The sequence below is a fragment of the Sesamum indicum genome, linkage group LG3 (genome assembly GCF_026168435.1).
Source record: "Sesamum indicum cultivar Baizhima isolate 11 linkage group LG3, ASM2616843v1, whole genome shotgun sequence".
NCBI lineage: Eukaryota > Viridiplantae > Streptophyta > Magnoliopsida > Lamiales > Pedaliaceae > Sesamum > Sesamum indicum.
Genome location: NC_142659.1, coordinates 31330033 through 31351026, shown reverse-complemented (window position 1 = coordinate 31351026; position 20994 = coordinate 31330033). Strand labels below are relative to the sequence as shown.

General features: G+C 35.7%; 2 protein-coding genes and 1 long non-coding RNA gene across 4 annotated transcripts; 2 read left to right on the top strand and 1 right to left on the bottom strand.

Moving 5' to 3' along the window:
• The first annotated feature begins 1206 nt into the window (after positions 1–1206).
• On the top strand, positions 1207–15628 carry LOC105159565 (dynamin-2A). 2 transcript variants are annotated; one of them, XM_088878479.1, is made up of 23 exons: positions 1716–1854; positions 3217–3366; positions 3609–3659; positions 3762–3882; positions 4018–4107; positions 4603–4664; positions 5075–5189; positions 5323–5665; positions 6275–6422; positions 7052–7153; positions 7242–7361; positions 8100–8183; positions 8275–8402; positions 8627–8711; positions 8898–9045; positions 9854–9930; positions 10356–10412; positions 12080–12227; positions 12324–12472; positions 12692–12805; positions 12883–12950; positions 13759–13931; positions 15134–15628. In XM_088878479.1, exons 2-23 carry the CDS (start codon positions 3307–3309, stop codon positions 15367–15369), a joined length of 2679 nt encoding a protein of 892 aa, XP_088734605.1. In that variant the 5' UTR covers positions 1716–1854; positions 3217–3306; the 3' UTR covers positions 15370–15628. The 2 variants fall into 2 exon arrangements, with proteins under 2 accessions (XP_020548199.1, XP_088734605.1); XM_020692540.2 differs by lacking the exon at positions 3217–3366 and having other exon boundaries at positions 1207–1854.
• Positions 15629–17252: 1624 nt separating this feature from the next.
• LOC148788896 (uncharacterized) lies at positions 17253–17755 on the bottom strand. Its single transcript, XR_016064970.1, has 2 exons — positions 17626–17755; positions 17253–17542 (listed from the first exon to the last, which is right to left on the bottom strand). It is a non-coding gene; the product is annotated as an uncharacterized LOC148788896 (long non-coding RNA).
• A 1282-nt stretch (positions 17756–19037) lies between these two features.
• On the top strand, positions 19038–20755 carry LOC105159563 (GDSL esterase/lipase At1g33811). Its single transcript, XM_011076669.3, has 5 exons — positions 19038–19342; positions 19501–19625; positions 19771–20019; positions 20093–20351; positions 20440–20755. The coding sequence occupies exons 1-5, from the start codon at positions 19093–19095 to the stop codon at positions 20661–20663; spliced, it is 1107 nt and encodes a 368-aa protein (XP_011074971.1). The 5' UTR covers positions 19038–19092; the 3' UTR covers positions 20664–20755.
• The last annotated feature ends 239 nt before the right edge of the window (positions 20756–20994 follow it).

Sequence of the window (20994 nt, the reverse complement as noted above, 5' to 3'; positions counted from 1 at the left end):
ACATTAGAGTGTTAATGTGTTGTTTTGCAAGTCATTTTTCTCAAGTTCTTTGCTCAATTAGCCCAAATTCAATATCAAGGTCCAAGGACATTGAACCCATGTCTTCAGCCTGAGAGGACTCCCCACCAAGAAGGAGTCCCCCTTCATTTGAAGACTTGTTGCCTAAGGAGTAAATGAAGAGGAACCTTATCCACGAATCCCACCTTCCTCGCTCGACATGCGTATCCCCCTCAGCAAGACTCCTGTTATAGAGGAACTCCTCTATAAATAGGGGAGGTATCCCTCAACAGGCAAGCCCCTTCGACACTCGAGAATCTCTCTTGTTGATACACTGCTACTCTAGTTTCGTGCTTTTGCATATGAAATTTTCATTCTTTTCATAATTTCTCGTCATAATTCATTTTTGTATTCATCCATTCTTACATTGGGGACTAACTTAAGCATCAGAGTGTTAACTCTTTATTTTGCAAGTCCTCTTCCTCAAGAGTTTTCATTCAATTATTCCAAATCCAACATCAAGATTCAAGAGCTTTGGATCCGTGTTAAAATCGCACGCATAAGTTACGTAGATAGTAATATAAAACCATTATTTTAATTAAAAATAATTTACTTTACATCCAAAATTAGAAAAATAAATAAAACATAACAATTAATCAAAATTTAAATTTATTGGATGTGTATCTCTTCTTTCCTATTTTGATGATTTTAAATTTTTGTAAATTTATAGAAATCGAAAGGATCCAATTCAAGTAAGTTTTCAATTCAAAAGCAAAACTTGTTCGAATTGATCAAACTTTTTCGATTCAAAGTGTATCACTGGGGAATCAACTGTTCAAATTAAAAAAAAAATCTTTTTCTATGTTATTTATTATACACACATTTGAAATAATTAAACTTTTTGTTTCACTTTTTAAGATTTAAGCCAAATCTTTCATAATTAACATTTATTCAACAATAACAATTACAAAAAGACAAAATAAAATAAGCACATGTAAATTAAACGAGATATATTTAATAAAACTGAAACCCATATATCCTCATATTTGTAAAATAATAAGCTCTCAATGTTAATACTAAACGAAACCTGATTAGTGTCAGTCTAAAATCTTAACAAACTTCTCCCCAACACACTTGTATGGATCATTTTGATGGTGATGGATCTGAAACCCCGGCTTCCCAAGAAAAGTTGGAGTCAGTGCAACATCAGTTGTATTGTACCTTCCAGACCAGCGACATAATATCAACAGTCAAGTGTGGCGTCCAAAGTTACCGTCACAAATCAAACGTTCCTTCTGATTCCTTTCAGCAACCATTTAGAGAGACAAATCTGAAAGATTATTGTATAATTAACAACAATATATTTCTTATTACCGCAATAATTATTACACGCAGAGTACATTTCGCTTTGAGAATCCAATACCACCAACGCCAACACCGCCCCCCCCCCCCCCATTTCACTTTTCTCCAACTTTCAGAACTTCAAAGTTCAAACTCTCAAAAATCCCCGAAACCCTATTTCACCTGTACACAATCTCACCTGCGCATTAGATGCAATCTACGGGAAAAACTTGTGTTTCACTTGATCTCATGCTATTCTATTGGATCTGTGTTTGTTTGTGCTTTGATCTGGTTCATTTTTAAGTAACACATCGATTTCATTGTATCTGAGACGTTGATTTTAGAGGACGAGCTTCATTGGAATTGATGGAGGCGATCGAGGAACTGTCGCAGCTCTCCGATTCGATGCGGCAGGCGTCGGCGCTGCTTGCCGACGAAGATGTAGATGAGACATCATCATCTGCTACCTCTAGACGCACCTCCACTTTCCTCAATGTTGTTGCTCTTGGGAACACTGTAAGTATGAATTGTCAGAACATATTAGGTGTTGTTTTTTGCCCTTTTTTGTTTCACTCTATTGGTATTGCATGGAGTGTTTGAAAATAATGCTGGAGCTAGATTATCTTTGGATCTCGAATATTGATCTATTATTTGGAACCGGAACTGGAATTGCCTTCTCATGATCTCAAGTGATGTTTATTTCTCTGCGTGTGGTTTTGTAGTTTAATGCGGTAACCAGTTATGCTTATTCTGAAATTGGAGATCATGATTTTTTGTTAATTTTGGGGATTGAAGGATGGTATTTAGTTTTGGGGATGAGGGATGCCATGTGGACCATATGGCAGAAGACAAGTGTTCTATATCCTGGTGTATAATTTAGTTGTTTAGTATGAGATTTGTCTTTGAAATGAAAAAGTCTGGGCTGAATGAGTTTGAATTACAGAATTACTATTGGACAGAAGAGAAGAGAAGCATGTTAAACTTTTTTATTTTAAGTATTATGATGTTCTTACCCCACATGTTTGATAGTCCTCAGCTGTCCATTGGATTGTGAATTCTCCACCAAGATTGCTATGCTAGGGTTATGTACTTGAAGTACTCAAAGTGATTGGAAAACATTGTCATTAATTTGTCCTTAGGTCTAGCTCTTGCATTGAGTTTCTCCAGCTCTGCTGGTTAACATTTGCATTGTGATTTTGAAATGGCTTGTACTATTTGTATGAGCACCTACTAAAAAACTAGCCAGAAACTGAAGTTATTTACATAAATTATTATCTCTCACTTGTAGCATTCTTTTAGGTAATGAGAATAATCAAGCCCAGTGGTCCTTACTGGTGAAAACGGAATAGGATTGAGGCAGTGAGTCAATGACAATGTTTCTTTCTATTTTCTTCTCCCCGTTCCTAGAAATTACAGCATCTCCGAAGTTGAGAAATTTTTTGATTAGCTTCTCCATGTGAAGCTTCCTGTTATTATCTGAACAGGTTTAGCTCTCAAGTATTTGGCAAGTATATTGTAATTTCACTTGCTAGCTAGTTGCTTGTTTCAAATAAACTATATTTTCCCATTCCAAAATTCTGACAAACTTTCTGTTGCATTTCAAAGGACTTCTTATTTTCTTTGAACTCATTATTAAAGATCTTGAGTTTTGGCTAAGGTTGCTGCTGGAAGTGATGGTCAAAAAGTGAAGTGTTTCATTTAGTTGATTGTGATTTTTAGATTTGCTACCTATATTATAATGATATTTAAATATGTCCAGTTTCTACTGGTTTCCAGAGAAAACCTGCCTAAACACATAAACTATTAGAATATGGTAGTTCCAGAATGGCTGAAGTTGGAAAGTTTTCATCGTAAATCGTAATATGTTGGTTTTCTCAGGTTTTTCCCACGAAACCATATGTGTGGATATGCCTTTCAGATGGGACCTTTAGTTTGGCATTTTTCGTGAGTGCTCAAAGCAGATGATCCATGGTCTTGTGGCTTTTAGAACACGGAGCATGTACTGAATATTCAGTATCCCCAGGAGATGTAATTTTGCTTCAGAATAAATTAAAACAAGTTTGCTTTTTTACTTACTTGTATGATAATGCATTTAGATCTATCGTACTTGATGTAAAGTGAGAATTGATATTAGGTTCAAGTGCAAAATAAGAATCTCTACGGACAGAAGCATCTTATATAGATCGAGAGTATAAGGGATTAACTTTAAAGGCACAATCTTTTGGCTTTTTACTTTGCTTTAAAGCTTCTGACGCACAAATATTTGTCAGGGTGCAGGTAAGTCTGCTGTATTGAATAGTCTAATTGGGCATCCTGCGTTGGTAAGTAGTGTCGAGAACTTGTGGACTCTTTCTCTTTTCTTGTGTTTTTGATATTTTCATATGAGAATTCATATCTGTTAAAGCTAACCTTTAAATTTACAGCCAACTGGTGAAGGTGGCGCTACACGTGCTCCAATAGTTATTGACTTAACAAGGGATGATTCCCTAAGCAGCAAGTCCATTGTTTTGCAGATTGATAGTAAATCTCAACAAGTTTCTGCAAGTAAGGCCTAACATTAAGACTGAAGCAGATTTATAGGCATCATCAGGCATTCTATTCCCTGATTGTGAATGAGAAAAGTGTTTATATCTTGGTTGTCTGATTTCTTGGAGTTTGTTTCTTTTAATTTTCTTCCAGGTGCTCTTCGGCATTCATTACAGGACAGATTGAGTAAAATTTCAGGCAAAAGTCGAGATGAGATATATTTGAAGCTTCGAACAAGTACAGGTGCGTCTGCTTTACAAGTTACACCATATGTTCGATAAATAGCACCTGAGGCCTGTTTCTGCAATTGCCTTCTTTTACATAATAATCCCAGATCACTAGGAAATTTCACTAAAATATTGTTTTGTTGGTTGCAACGCGGAAAAGAAAGTTAGGTAACCTTGTTGTTTACAATCAAGTCATCTTCCATTGCTTCACCAAGTATGAAAGTGCATATGAATTCTTAATCAATAACAGAATTGGTTTTGTTTCACATATTAAGAGAATGAAGGTGCAGTGAGCTGGTTCGACATGGAAACTTTCTGAATAGCAAAACTATTCTCAACATATTTTCACTGCACTATTGTTGTTTTTCACACTTTACTAATTAATTGTTTGGTTGTTTCTCAAAATTTGCTAAATAAAACTGTTTGGTCATTGCGATGCTTGAGTGTTTGCTCTTTGAACAATATATTATCATCTAATTTTCTTTTTTTTTTTAATCTTTTCGTCATACAGCTCCACCATTGAAATTGATAGATTTGCCTGGAGTGGATAAGGGGAATCTCGATGATTCATTGGTAATGGATTATGAACTGATTTGAGTATTGCACTTCTATTTTCTACCAAAGAAACTTCCTGCTGTTTCGCTCTATAATGCATTTGGAAGTGGTGGTATTAGGAATTGCTATAAATACTTTAGAAGCTGTCAGCAACCCGACATGTTTAACTGAGCTTGTAAAATCGTGACTCTTTGTTAACTAGTTTTCAATCATGGTAATTAATGGTAAAACAGTTCGTCTGCAACAAAATAACGGATGGAATAATATTTATCTAATGCAAGCTATTAAATGTTCTGTGCTCAGCCCATGTATGTGTAGGATTTATGACATTTGGACCTTGACTGACTAATTACAAGGATTCCCAACAAGAAGCTAGGATGTCTAAATCTTGATTTTCAGCAGTCTGATTGCCTGTTTCTTCCTCACAGAGTCAATATGCTGAACGCAGTGATGCAATATTATTGGTTGTCATACCTGCTTCCCAGGCCCCAGAAGTGGCCTCTGCAAAAGCTATCAGGATCGCAAAGGAGCTTGATGGGGAATGTGGGTTTGCTATGTCTATTTTGTCTTGATTTGTGAACTCCCCAAAAAAAGGAAAAGATATCTTCTGCCATTTGTATTTTTGTTAAGTTAGATATCCATGTGAGAATAAGTTATATTGCTGTCTATTTCTTAGGTACAAGAACTGTTGGAATTATTAGCAAGATAGATCAAGCATCTTCAGAACCGAAAGTCCTTGCTGCAGTGCAGGCTCTTTTACTGAATCAAGGACCCCGAAGCGCAGCTGACATCCCATGGGTTGCTCTGATTGGTCAATCTGTCTCTATAGCATCTGCGCAATCAGGGACTGTTGGCACTGATAGTTCTTTAGAAACTGCATGGCGAGCGGAGAGTGAAAGTTTGAAATCTATCCTGACAGGAGCCCCTCAAAGCAAGCTAGGGAGATTAGCCTTGGTGGAGACCTTGGCTCAACAGATCCGAAGTCGTATGAGAGTCAGGCTTCCAACTCTCCTGTCTGGGTATGCTCTGTCTTCAGGCTTCATCTCTTTTGGTGTTCCATTAGGCATTAGCTCTCATATATCTTGAAGAGTGTTCGCCTTGTAAGCCAGTTTCTACAGTAATACTTTCTGTTCTGCCCATGATGGCATTTATGACTCTGGCTTTTTTCTATGACCTGATTATGATATCTGTTATTCACTTCAAGTGCACTAGGTTTGACTTGACATGCTTTTCTTTTATTTTGATTCCTTTTGATTGGTCTGCTTCTCTTTTACTGATATCACTGTTTCATCTTTTAGTTGTGCCGAAAGGACAGAATACTCTGCCACTCAACCAAATTTAGTTTGAGACTTCAGACCAACTACAATAATGAGCCACCTTTGTTCAAAATAGGCCCCTTGCATATGCACCAAACAAATAGTGAACACACAATATTCTCCTCTTGTGAAATCGAAGTTTCCTTTAGATCTTTCGTGTGATTTCTCATTCTGTAGGTTCAGTCTGTTGCCAAAAAAAGTTTTCGCACTTGTTCTGGTAGATGCGTCTTGCCTTTATGTTGGTGTTCTCTTCATCAGTTTACTTTACTATAGCACCTTTATTGACTTATATTCATTTTGCGATTCCTGCAGGCTTCAGAGTAAGTCCCAAATTGTACAGGATGAACTAGTGAAACTTGGTGAGACGATGGTTCACAGCGCTGAGGGTACAAGAGCTTTAGCTTTGGAGCTTTGTCGTGATTTTGAGGACAAGTTCCTCCAGCATATCACTACTGGAGAGGTAAGGCAGGAAGTAAGCTATGTTTTGGTTATGTGTGTGATTGAAAGAATTCTTTCTAGTAAGCATAGAAGGCAAAGGTCACCAAAAACTAGTCAAGTCGATTTACCAACACTCGTCACTCTTGCACGTCGTAAAGTTTAAGCATTATCTTGATGTTTTTTTGCTCAATTATTTATAGTTTAGTGCATATTTGTTATCCGATAGTTGATGACTTCATGTGAAGTTGTCATAAATAAGTTCAAGTAATAAAAATGATACGGTTGACTTCCATTGCTTTGTGTAATGCCTTTTGTAGTTGTACTTAAAATCTTCTAGAGGCTTGAAAATTTGTTAATCAGGCCATTTCACACCTCTAGTGCGTGCAATTTTAGACAAGATAAATTTGGTGGTTGGAGCAGTTTCTTTTCCTGATTGTGCTTTTTCATTTTCATGCATCAGTCTCTTGGTGCTCATGCACCCTTCAATTAACTAACCTTGACACCAAAATTATCTTCTCCTTTTTGTGAAATAATTTATTTCTTCATGATGCTATTCTTACGTCAAATTTGTTGTTTGTATAGTTGTATAGCCTCTATGGCCGCTAACATGTTAGTTTTATACTAATATTTTGAATTACTATACTTTTTCAGGGTGGTGGATGGAAAGTTGTTGCTAGTTTTGAAGGCAATTTCCCCAATAGAATCAAGCAACTACCTTTAGATAGGCATTTTGATCTCAATAACGTGAAGAGAGTATGTGTTTCCACAATTATAATATCAATACTTTCTGAAGTCATAATACTTATTTTTCTGTTTGTTTTGATAATTTTAACTCTATCAGATTGTGCTCGAAGCAGATGGTTATCAACCTTACCTTATCTCTCCTGAGAAGGGGCTGAGGTCTTTAATTAAAGGTGTTTTAGAGCTTGCTAAAGAACCTTCACGTCTTTGTGTAGATGAGGTAAACCACTATTGGTTTATGATTGTTGTACGGTTTTATGTGTTTATTAGTTTCTTCATCTCATTTACTTTGTCAGTTGACTGTTCATGTCCCAAGATGAAAGTGCCTCCTTTTCCAACCCTACATCTAATCTTGAAATTTGTATGCTTTAAGATGTATTTTTGTTTGTGGGTCATCATAACTAGAATTGATGCGTTAGTGCTAACAAATCTGATGAAAAAACATCTAGGGTAAATTACATATCCGAACTATGCCCGTTTTTGCACTTTGTCATCTAAACTTTTCTTTATGTCAATTCATCATCTCAACTTTGCGAAATTTACACTTTGCGACCTTTTTTTGGGGGGGAAAACATCACGTGCATTGCATATGTGATATTTGAGGGCAATGTATGGGTAAAATATCACATGTACAGTGCATATGATGTTTTTTCAGCAAAAAAATCTGAGAAAGGGTCATATATGGCAAAGTGCAAATTTCGTAAAGTTGAAATAGTAAGTTGACAAAAAACTTCATATGACAAAGTGTAAAAATGGTCTTAGTTCGGATGGCAAAATATTATTTACCCAAAAAATCTATAATTGGGTTTTGCTTTACCGTAGGAAATTACTCCTTGCATGTTTTTATTGTCCTGTCCGATTTTTCCATCCCTTACATGTAATGCAAATATCCTGCTTGCTCGTGCTGTATGCTCTCTTGTTTTATATTGCTAGTCTATAACATCTACTACTTGAGCAGGTGCACCGAGTGCTCGTTGATATTGTCTCAGCTGCTGCTAATGCCACACCAGGCCTTGGAAGATATCCTCCTTTTAAGCGAGAGGTCAAGATGATGGAGATTTGGATTCAATCACATGATATGTGTGTATTCTTTACATGATGTTTATAGAATTTTCTTTCTGCTATTTATATAGGTTGTAGCAATTGCCACAACTGCCCTGGAAGGCTTCAAGAATGATGCCAAACACATGGTGGTTGCACTTGTTGACATGGAACGGGCGTTTGTTCCTCCCCAACATTTTATCCGGTTGGTGCAGAGGAGGTAAGTTTAATAACTGGTCCACTTTTAGCCGATCTCACACTTTTGATATTGATCGATTTCTTTTAATTTTTAAGAAAAGTATATTAACTAGGGAGCTTACTTTTGATTCAGTATATCTTTTCTGTTCACCTGTCTGCTTCTCTGATGGAACAGAATTCGCATGGTTTTCTCCTTTGCTTTAATACTGGATATTCTTACTGTCATATATATGTTGGTTTTCCCAGGATGGATAGACAGCGTCGTGAAGAGGAGCTAAAAGGTCGATCTTCCAAAAAGGCACATGATGCTGAGCAGTCCATACTAAATAGGGTACGCAATGTTTTTGAATACACACACTCTCTCTCTCTATCTTCCCCTTTTGGTTACTGAAATTCTGTGGTTCTCAGAGGTTTGATGGCATCTTATTATGGCATAATTGCATGTATAAAAGATTTGACCAACAGTTTCCTTTTGTTAAACGTTTTGTTCTCTAAGTCTTTTAAGTGCTCCATTCAGGCAACTAGTCCAAAAACCGGGGGTCAACAGAGTGGGGGGAGCTTAAAATCAATGAAGGATGAAAAATCTGGCCAACAAGATAAGGAAAAGGATGCGCAAGACGGACCAGCTCTGAAGACTGCTGGGGCAGAAGGGGAAATAACAGCAGGTTCATGCAAACAGCTCACTCAATTGTCATTTTATTTACTTGGTCATATTTTGTCTCTTGATATAGGAGATCTGGTTTAGTTGAAGATTAAAGACTAACTGTCATTTGATATGGAGTTTATTTGGTATCACATTGTGCTTGGCGGTATGTAATCCATGAAAACTGTTGACTTTGTCATATTTTGTCTCTTGGGATTTCTATTTTGTTACGTTCTCTAACTACAGATTCTTCTTTTTTATCTGTGAACCTTTATTGATTTTCTGTACATATTATAATTTTGTGGTAAATCAATTCTTCATCGTTCGTCTTTCTGTACAACGTACAGCGATGTATACTCCACAGAATTGGTACTTAAGCTCTTTGGATTCTCTGGTCATTTTAACCGCGACATTTTAATTAATAAATTAGTTTCCTTAAAATTCACAGGAACAACATACAGAGAGCCTGGATTTTGTTTGTGGGGAAGGGAAAGGAACGAAAATAACAGTAATTTGATTTGGGGTGACATAATGTAAAGCTGCCAATTTGTATTTCTATCGCATTACAGTATGCCAGCTGTTTGTGTAATTTATACAGACTCTATGTAGAAGGTGTTAATATAGGAGTTTTCCTTTCTCTTGCTCCTTGATGTAAGCCACTTCTGTAAGACTAGTTTAGCCTGTTCTGACTTCTGAATTTTTTGATGTTCTAAACTTGTTTAAGGTTTTCTCTGTGTTTCCTGATGGATGATTTATAAGGGAAATTGCCTATTCTATTTTCTTTCTGGTTAACCTGGTATTCTTTGGATATTAACTGCCGTTGTCTACAGGTTTTTTATTGAAGAAAAGCTCCGACTCTAACGAGTGGAATAGAAGATGGTTCGTTCTAAATGAAAAAACTGGAAAAGTGAGTAGCCCAAACTTTTAGGAATCATTGGAAAGACAAATTTCATTTTCTGTTTAGTCAGGTGGATGGTGCTTCATTTTCTATGTGAAAATTTTCTGAGCTTCTCATTTCAGCTCCTTTATGTATATTCTCTTTTTATTTTTCATTTCTTTGATGCCTAGGGAACTCGTTAGAAGCTAATCTGATGTATAAGTTCCTAACCTTTTGCTACTTCTGTTATCCAATGTTAAATTTGTGGATAGTTCTTTTTGATTGTTGATTGAAGGATTTTTTCTAGTTGTGTTATTAAAAGAGTAGCTAAATAAGTTGCTCGACTTTGATGCCAAAAATTGGATTATGGTTTATTATCTAGAGTTTTCAACTGTGCCATAGGGTACCTTATTCTCCCTTGATGATTTATTTATTTTGTTGGACCTCTACTGCAGCTTGGATACACCAAGAAACAAGAAGAGCGACATTTTCGTGGTGTCATCGCTTTGGAGGTACTTGCTGCCTGTACACACTATCAATAAGACTTCAAATCATAGTTGTTAATGGCGCCCCATGGCGCAGCCTCAGCGCCATTTTATATAATGACGCTGAGCTTACGAATAGCACAGAGTGTGCCACTCTTAAGAGCGCTGGGGCTTGAAAAAAACTGGGCTTCGCCCAGTGTAAACAAAGAGGCCCAGCCTTTTATTCAGCTATTTAAAAAAAGAAAATCAATCAAAATTTAGACAACATAAGGGCTGAAAAAATAGGCTTTACGTTGCAAAAGAGAGAAAAAATGCATTTAAAAAAAAAGAGAAAATCAATCAAAATTTAGATGAAATAAAGGCTGAAAAAATAGGCTTTACGTTGCAAAAGAGAGGAAAAATGCAGCAGAGAGAATAAAAAGAATGATGAGATTGGGGTTTGGATTTTGATTGATGGATATTTTATATTTGTTTTTGTTTTATAATGATTATGTAGGATTTGTTTTATTTAATTATTTGGGTATTATTGATGTGAATATATATTGATATATGAAATATATAATTTAATTATGTACATGTGCGCCACGCTTTAAAATGGCGCCCGCCGCTCCGTGGCTTCAGGGGCCGTACGCTATTAACAACTATGCTTCAAATGTATTATTTAAGGTTTACTCATACATTGAAGGAACTCGTTTATGTAACTAAATGCTGATGGCATCTGATAGTATCATTACGTGTTATCTGAGCCAGATCTGACTAATGCAAGTCATCAGTTGAATAGAATACTGTTGCATTATGGAGAAACAAGAATTAATGATTCCACGATACAGGAAGCTGGAACTTATTTGTGGATGAGGATGAAATTGAGTGAGGCAATTTCAGCTCTGTCAGTGTTACCATATAGGGATGCTGAAGAAACAAGAGACTGAAGAAAAGTATCTCAGGCTGACTAAAAGCATCAATGAAATATGTTTCTCTGCCAAATCCTACTAGACATTACATTGCATGGACATAGGATACTGGGTTTAATCGGAAATGATGCAAATCAAGTAGAAGCCATGTTTTAGCGTTCACTAAAATGGATTCTACTTGATTTTAAAGTCAGCAAAGAAAACATTAAGATGCCCTCCAGTGAAAGACTGGTGAGAAAAGCTGAAATTAGCATATTAAACAACGTAGTAGACGACACGATATGTTATTATGAACACTTCCCATGAACCAAATGTCTACTGGTTTGGGTTCACAATTTAATCTTAGGTTCTACATTGTTACATCTTCACTAGCAGTGCTATGGCTAGTGCATCAAAATCTTATGTTTTCTATCTATTAGTCCGCGCAATCTGGTTCTTTGACTCAACATTTCTGCATATTCTGGCTTCAATAATATTTTTCTGTTAATACAAGAGGTACATAACGTGCATACTTTTTGCATGGATAGGCCATTTAATGTTGTATATTTTATGGTAGAAATAACATCTGCAATGCGCCCATCATTTTCACTGTCCTATAGAGCTTTTAACATTTTTCTTGCAGGTACTACAGTTTAGATACTTACTGGTATTTTAGGATGTAGCATTTTCAGCTTGTTATTTTAGGACGCAACAGTTTTGCCTCGTAACCGATGCATGCTTATCTGTAGAAGTTTTTTCATATGATTTGATATGCCTATATTTTGTGATGGTTGAGATCATCAGGAATGTAATCTGGAGGATGTTTCGGAGGCTGAAGAGGCTCCATTAAAGAGTTCAAAAGATAAAAAGGCAAATGGTCCTGATGCGGGAAAAACACCCAGTCTTGTGTTCAAGATAACTAGCAGGGTTGAATACAAGACTGTTCTTAAATGTAATTCTATGAATTTATGCTTCTTTCATTGCAAAGCTTTATTTTCGTTTTGATTTACAGTAGAACATCTAACTTGGATTTCACTGATGTTTGCAGCCCAAAGCGCTGTTGTCTTGAAGGCTGAGAATATGGCAGAAAAGATTGAGTGGATGAACAAATTAAGAAATGTAATCAGTTCTAAAGGAGGTCAAGTGAAAGGTGAATCCGGTCCTCCAATACGACAAAGTCTTTCTGATGGTTCTCTTGTAAGTAACTCACAAACTTCATTCCAAATTTAAAATAAATTTATATGTCCTCACAAATTTCATTTCTCTGGTTGCTGTGAAATTTAACATGTTTCACAAGCTTGGATTGTTTTATTTTTCAAGTGCCAAAAGGTTTTATTTTACATCAATCTTTTCCCTTTCTTGATTTTCTTGTCATGTTAACCCACATACATGGTCTGTTTCTGGTTGCCCATTTAGGATACCATGGCCAGAAGACCTGCAGATCCCGAGGAAGAACTGCGATGGATGGCCCATGAAGTGCGTGGTTATGTTGAAGCTGTGCTTAACAGTCTTGCTGCCAATGTCCCAAAGGTCAGGTTTAATAGAAGTGTTCCTTTGGTTTGGTTTATCTGAAACCACATTTTCATGTATGATGTATTTGACTGCAGGCAGTTGTTCTTTGCCAAGTAGAAAAGGCGAAAGAAGACATGCTAAATAAATTGTACAGTTCCATCAGGTTAGTTTCATTTTTATGCCTCTAATTGTGCACCGGTATGCCTTTCATTGACTGAAAAAAATACTCGTCACAAACATAATAGAATATCCAAAGGATCTTGATTTGTCAAGCCATTCCATTATATCTACTTGAACAGTCAACTGCATCTAAACAATACACTAAGCCCTGTTTACTTTCTCGGATTGGATTGTATAAGCGGCCAATGCAGCAAAGTAAGGTATTTAGTTTGCATTATGGGGCCCCGGTTTTAATACCAAGGCCCGTTCAATCTATAGTTCATCTTGAACAACTCAACCCAATCAGCCCAATCGGACAAGGGGTTAAAATTACCATTTTGTCCAGATATTCACATGTCTACCCTTGTCTTCTTCCTTCCGCAACCCCTACAACCCCCCGTCCCTGTTAACCACCGCCAGTCCCATGCTTCCCCCCAGTTTTCTTTCGTCCTGCCGCCCCAACCCCTCCCCCACCAAGTTTCTTCAGCCACTATGCCAGACTACAAAATTGCTTGCCTGTGTTCAAGTTCTTTTTCTTAGCCTTCAGGGTTCATAGAGTAAAATTAACCTTAATCGTAAAATGATAACTCAAAGTAGACAGATTTTTTTTTATCCAAACACCACAATTGAACTAAGTAACAGGCCTATAGTTTAATTTCAGGCTTTTGTATCCTAAATTTAATTCCGGTTTATCGTATCACCAGTTACCCATACACAAAGACAAAGTAAACTGGACCTAAGTATGTGATGTGTCTCTCGTTCTTGCTTCTTCTCATATTGTAAAGTTGCTTCATCTTAATCTGAAATCATAGTGCGCAAAGCATGGGAAGAATAGAAGAGCTGCTCCTGGAGGACCAGAATGTGAAGAGCAGGAGAGAACGTCACCAGAAACAATCCTCTCTTCTTTCCAAGCTTACTAGGCAATTAAGTATTCACGACAATAGGGCAGCTGCAGCCTCCAGCTTGTCCAATGGTGGTGGAGCAGGTGATCTTATCTTCTACTCTCTTCTGAGAATAATTCATCATATGTTGCAACTTTTGAGCTGTATACCTTGCAGTCAAAACTTGGCTGGTCTCATCTGATAGTTGAGTAAAAATGTGAATTTAGAGAAACATTTTCTTCAATTTGCTCACTTGAACTGCGACACAAATTTGATCTTTAAACTTGTAGCGACGTTATGATTATTCTAGTATGATGATTTTGTGATAACTAATGCTGGCAATAGTGCATGGGTGCGTATAAAGAGTGCAAACAAGTGTATGAGGATGAAAGGACAAACATCCTTGTGGACCTGTTTATTATTGGGAAAAGGCTTTTCCCATTTCTTCATACTCGGATATGGTTGTATTAAGTCGAGTGGAAATTATTAGTTGTGGGAAGGGGAGTTTAAGTGGGTAAAATTTTGGGTAAGCATTTTTTTTACCTCATTTAATTCGTAAGATATGCACGTTTATAACACAAATATAATGTTAAGTGTCATGGCATCATATTCTATATTATAAAATCTACCATAATCGATCCACACATAACTTATTAGTAAAGTTTATATGTGTATACTATATCACGTTTATAAATGTATATTTTATATGGATGTGAACTTGTGCGTGATATGTATAAATTTATATTACATATGTGTTTCGCATTATTATAGATATTTAAGGGTATAGTTGTTATTCTAGAATTTGGTGTAGTGGTATCGCAGATTGCCTAAGTGAGAAATGACTTTCTTATTCAATTCAGTATACATAAAAGTATTTTTGTATTGATTTGTAGATATGTATGTTTGCGAGTAATGACATTATATGTTATAATCTCTATGAGCCCTTTTAGCCTAGTGGTAAGATGTAAGCCATCAGTTGCATGTCCTTTATTAAAAATATGTGTAAATATATGCATTCATGTTTTAGTTCACCTAGTGCATGTTGGGGTCTAAATCTACAAGACAAATGGAATGATATTCTTTTTCAACTACTCACTTTGGCTGAACCAAACAAAAGAATGAGAAAAGCCTTTCAGTTCTAGTTATGCTCCGTGGGTATGAGAAATTTGGTAGACTTGGCCATACGTTGATGAATTCATTTTTTATTGTTTTTCTACATTTGTGATGATAACAGGAGCCTTTTCTCCAAATTTCTGAATATGCCATTTCTCATGTGCACTTGTTTTTTCTTTATAAAATTGACCAGAGAGTAGTCCAACTGCTGCTGGTCCATCCTCAAGCGATGACTGGAGATCTGCATTTGATTCTGCTGCCAATGGTCCTGATTCATATGGGGATTCGAGGTCCAATGGTCACAGTCGACGGTATAGTGACCCTGCCCAAAATGGTGATATAAGCTCTGGGACAAACTCTGGCAGCCGTCGCACACCTAACCGATTGCCACCTGCTCCTCCATCATCGGGCTCTAGTTATAGATTCTAGAATAGATGGATAATTTTGACAATTGATTCTTCCAATTCTTGTCGGGTGGTTGCTTATTTTTGAACAGTTTATTGAGCGGCAGCTCTTGTGGAGCTCAAATCTTGTTATAGTAGCTCTATAGAATCAGTATAGCTTTGTAGATAAATCATCCCTTTGTCAGATGTATTGCAGTTTCTGAATGTTGTGTATTGGCAAAAACCTTTTATTTAAGTTTCTGTCCTGTGTCTGGTGTGTTTTATTTCATTGCCACCGGATGTAACCCATGTGTTTCCTTTCTTACAAGATAACATTGAAACGTCTTGCTTTTTCTTATACCGAACCAATTGTGAAGAGAATAGAGCTGGCTGGCGGTCCATACCTGTATGTCATTTACCTCTTTGCTTTCTTTTTCTTCCCTTATTAATTTTCATAGGTAAGGCGAGGTTATGGAGAGGTGGCATTCTTTCTCATTTCATTTACATGCACAACTGAACTTCCAAGAGTGTTAAGTATAAATGCTTTTACTCTCATTAATGTTGGTACGAAAAATGATGATTGACGAAATAAGAGGGCGTTTGGCTAAGTTTATTCAAAATTATTATAAGCTCATACATTTTATGAATTTTTTTTAGAGCTTATAAGTTATTAAATTTTATTTTAAAAATATTGTTCTCAAGTGTTTAGATAAATTAAAATTATGGAGAGCTAGTACAAAAAAAGAAAGGTTATTTTTACTCAATGAGGGGTTACTTACACCGCAATACCAATTTTTTTAATTTTTAAAACTATCTTTTATGTGTTTTCAATCACCCATACTCAACTTTTTTATTTCTCATCTATATATCTATATTATCTATCTCTACTAATCTATATCTATATTTATACTACAAAAGAAGAAATTCCAGTTCTACTTACAAATAATTGTTACTTATACCACAACACCAATTTTTTAAATTACCGAAAATATTCTTTATGTATTTTTCAACAATTCCTACTCAAATTCTTCTTCCCATCTATATATCTATACAACTATATAAAAAAAAATATATCTTTTTCACGATTTGACACCGCGACACCAATTTTTTTTTTTTTTGTAGATAATATTTCTAAGTTAATCGCCTTTTATTTATTTATTATAAGAAATGTGATATGTTGTTTATACATTTTATTCATATGTAGATATATTTTAAAGTGTAAAAATTTATTTATTATATGTACTCAGGAACGACGTGTCATAATTGCTAGTACTAATAATTAAAAAGAAAATTTTATTTTTACTCACAAATAGTTGTTACTTACACCTCGGCAACAATATTTTGTCTATACGCCTAATTAGATAATTTTAAAAATGCATTGAAATTATATATTTTTTTTTCTTTTTACAAAAGTGATACCATTAATTTTAACACTACTACAATTTAGTTGTTGTGCTGATAATACATTAAGTTATTTTTTTTTCCTTTTGTTTTTGAAAATGTAGTTTGTTGGTTTATATATTTTATTCTTATGCAATTAAAGATTATAAACTATATGTACGCAGAACGACGTGCCACTTCGACGAGTAATATATAAATAATGACAAAACATATATATGTATAGATAATGGTGTTTTGATATCCTGATTGGGTCTTATTATTTGGGTTATGTGGGGCGGTGTTAGGCATGAGGTAGCGCGATATACAGTGATGGCAAGAATTAGGGAGAGATGTATTTGTGCATGATGTGGAGAGTAAGTGGTAGTGGTGGTGGTGGAAGATACATAAATTCTATAGAACTTATTGATAATATATATGTTAATTGAGCATTTGAAATATATTGGCAATGGTGGAGAGAAAAATGAGAATTTATTTTATTATTATTAAATTATATATGTTAATTGAGCATTTGAAATATATTGGCAATGGTGGAGAGAAAAATGAGAATTTATTTCATTATTATTAAATTAAAGAGGTAGGGGGCATGGCTGATGGCATACCACAAACACACTATTTATGGTAACACATGAGTTTTCAGCAAAGAATTTGAGCAGCGCATTGGCTCTTGTTAGGTCCAACATCCACACATTTGATACTTTTGGGCATCTTACTTGCTGGATATACGGCGAGAACCCTTAAAACGCAGTCCTGTAGTCCCGTCGACCCACATGCGCCTTGCCTTGGAATAGGGGGTATCGGACAGTATTTTAGTGGTTGCCCTGCCAAAAACCAAACTCAAACCATCAAGCAATTAATATATATATATATATATATAAATGCATATATGTGATTGATTAATTACCTAGAGATGGAATAGAAAGAGCTAGCAAAACTAGTGCACATAGACATTGCATCATCATCATTGAACAATTCTTCATCTTCTCTTCACTTTCTTTTCGAAATTTGTACAGTATAATATGATGATATTTGCTTGCGATGCATTGGCAAATGGCAATACTAGTCTTTTTATAGCTGGGAATTGGAAACGAATATTTCATTTCTTTACCAATACGCGTTTTTCTTTTTAGTAATTAAACTCCAAATCAAATCATTTCCTTTACAATTTTGGTATGGTATCCGTTCCAAAGGAATATTTTCATAATTATACAATTAAAAGAAATCTTTCTTTCTGATTTCATTATCCAAATATGTGTAAATTAATATTAGTTGTGTGTATATATTCCTGCTAATTAATTAAGGAGATTAATTCCTCGTTAGAATTATTTTCTCTACTTGAGATTTCGTATTTGGGGTTTAGATATCTAGTTTTAAGGAGACTAATTAATGTTTTCAATTTCAAAATTAATTTTGAAGAAATCTCACCAAACCCCAAAATTAAATATATATATATATATAGATATGCGATGTTGTTAACAATGAATAGAATATATGATATGGAGACTAGTTATAAATATTTAATATTGATGATTAATATAATGATTATATAGTCATTAGTGTATAATGGGGTCTAAGACTCATTTGGTTCGCATTATTACGCATGATAGAATTATGTATCATGTATAATCACATTTAATTCATGATACTAGAATCTGATAATAATACTGGGCTTAATCTTATATCTACACTAATTTATGAAATAGTGTATCCCACTTAATAGATGTGATACACTATCACATCGATCATGCCCTCCCACTTTATCTACCGTCTACTTCTCTATCCTTTTACATTAATTTAATAATAAAAAGATTACTTCATTTCTCTTGGTGCTTTTGAAAAACATTTGGAATTTTGATTGATTATTAAATCATCACATGCGATATTACAATCACAATACAATTAAACCAAACAATATATAATGAATGATGAAATTAATAATCACTCAACTTGTATGTACAATTTGGGGTTTTAAGTTGAGTTAAATAATGAGCAAAATCAGTTGTCCACTAGCCAAGCACCAAATTCCGGTTCAAACTTTTGTCACCAAAACAAAGAAGAAAAGAAACAAGTGAGAGAAGATGGATGCCATCCCCATGAGCATGGAGCATGGAGGTAGCCCTCAAGTTGAAGTTATAATCACGAGATATAAGCTCTTCTCACCGCTGTTTTGGTATATTTATATAAATGCTAACTCAAAAATCCTTCGTGAATTACAGCTCAAAAGACTTATATCTTTTTCTTTCACGGGTTGTTTCCATAACCCATTTTCTTTCATCAGTTAAAAAAGTGTCAAGAAACACACTATAAAAGTGGTAACAACCCATGAAAGAAACAAACTATAAGCATTCTCTAGCTACTTAGTTACAATACCATGGGAACTTCCAGTTTATTTGTACTGTTGGCTGTTGTCAGTTTGTGGTGTTTTACAGCAAGAACGGCTTTTTCACAGCCTAATCGTCAAGTGCCATGCCTTTTCATATTCGGGGATTCTTTAGTTGATAATGGCAACAACAACGGTATACTCACTCTGGCCAGGGCAAATTACATGCCTTATGGCATAGATTTTCCCCAGGGCGCCACTGGACGTTTCACCAATGGTCGTACTTTTGTCGATATTTTAGGTGTGTAAACAGTTCTTGATACTTATTTTTATTATGTTTTTGCTTAATCTTGTGTCGATCATCACGAATACCGTGGTTAACAGTAGTAGTAGATTGATTTTTTAAGTCTGAGTTCGACCAGGTGTATTTATAGCTTATGTCTCTGTTCTTATTTTCAGCTCAATTATTAGGCTTCCCAAACTACATTCCACCCTATGCCAGAGCTCGTGGGCGAGAATTACTTCAGGGAGCAAATTATGCATCGGGAGCTTCTGGAATTAGAGATGAAACTGGAAACAATTTGGTACATAAAACATATATGATGCTGCTATAATAAGAAAAAACTGAAACTTTCTGATGCCTGTGTCAGGACTAACAACATGATGAATCTAAGTTTGTGTATATGTTTATGTGTATGTTGTTATACGGTGTGGCTGTGGTGGTGGCAGGGGGATCACATGTCAATGAACCAGCAGGTCGACAGTTTTGGCATGACTGTCCAGCAGTTGAGGAGGTACTTCAGAGGAGATGTTAATGCACTTGGCACCTATCTCAGAAAGTGCATATTTTACTCCGGACTGGGAAGCAACGACTATCTCAACAATTATTTCATGCGTGATTATTATTCAACTAGTTCTCAATACACTTCACAGGCTTACGCTGCTTCCCTTATCCAGGATTATTCGAGACAACTAACAGTACGTACGTAAGTTTTTGACACTACTATTAAATTATATAGGTGATTTTGATGATGCATGTCGCGATGTACAGGCATTGTACAACTTGGGAGCACGAAAAGTGATCGTGACTGGGGTTGGACAAATAGGGTGCATACCTTATCAGCTAGCCAGATATAACGGTAGTGGCAGCAGGTGCAATGAAGAGATAAACAGTGCTATTGTCCTATTCAACACTGCCCTCAAAAGATTGGTAGATAGATTTAACAAGGGTCAGCTTCCTGGGGCGAAATTCGTGTATCTGGATTCATTTCAAAGCAGCCAAGACCTTGTCCAAAATGCAAGAGCATACGGTACATATAAACTGCATATTTAATGTTATAGAAAATTTTATTGGATTTTCATCTATGTCAATAGCTTGTTCTTGTATATATGGAACAGGATTTGAAGTGGTGGACAAGGGATGCTGTGGGGTGGGAAGAAATAATGGGCAGATAACATGCCTTCCTCTTCAGACGCCATGTGATGATCGCCGCAAGTACTTGTTCTGGGATGCATTTCATCCCACTGAAGTTGCTAACATTTTGCTTGCCAAGAAAGCATACAGTTCTAAGTCTAAATCATATGCTTATCCTATTAACATACAGCAGTTAGTCATGCTCTAGGTTTCAAACATAAATCAGCGGTCTGTAATTTTCACTTTTTCTTTTTGTAATTCCTATTTGTTCTAGTGGCTCCAATATTTTCACTCTTCCAATACCCGTAAGCTTTGCCATTGATGGAGTTAATAATGGACCACAACTATGTCATCATCTTTAAGGCAATGTTGAACTAATAAGTAAAGGACAATCGCCACAAACAAAATTCCCCAAGGACTTCATTAGTGAAATCTTTCGCAGTATTTTTCTCTTGTCTTGTAATCATCAAATGTGTCTCCTTCCAGTGTATGGATTGCTCCAAAAGATATGGTACAAGGAGAGTTCAATTTTGTTTTAC

What these genes read in the sequence shown, in the direction of transcription:
- LOC105159563 (XM_011076669.3), top strand. Translation starts at nt 19,093, where the DNA reads ATGGGAACTTCCAGTTTATTTGTACTGTTGGCTGTTGTCAGTTTGTGG. An exon ending in ATGAAACTGGAAACAATTTG is followed by an intron (nt 19,626 to 19,770) that starts GTACATAAAACA and finishes TGGTGGTGGCAG; the next exon opens with GGGGATCACATGTCAATGAA. An exon ending in ATTATTCGAGACAACTAACA is followed by an intron (nt 20,020 to 20,092) that starts GTACGTACGTAA and finishes CGCGATGTACAG; the next exon opens with GCATTGTACAACTTGGGAGC.
- LOC105159565 (XM_020692540.2), top strand. Translation starts at nt 1,705, where the DNA reads ATGGAGGCGATCGAGGAACTGTCGCAGCTCTCCGATTCGATGCGGCAG. An exon ending in AAAGGAGCTTGATGGGGAAT is followed by an intron (nt 5,190 to 5,322) that starts GTGGGTTTGCTA and finishes TCTATTTCTTAG; the next exon opens with GTACAAGAACTGTTGGAATT. An exon ending in GTGGTGTCATCGCTTTGGAG is followed by an intron (nt 10,413 to 12,079) that starts GTACTTGCTGCC and finishes TGAGATCATCAG; the next exon opens with GAATGTAATCTGGAGGATGT.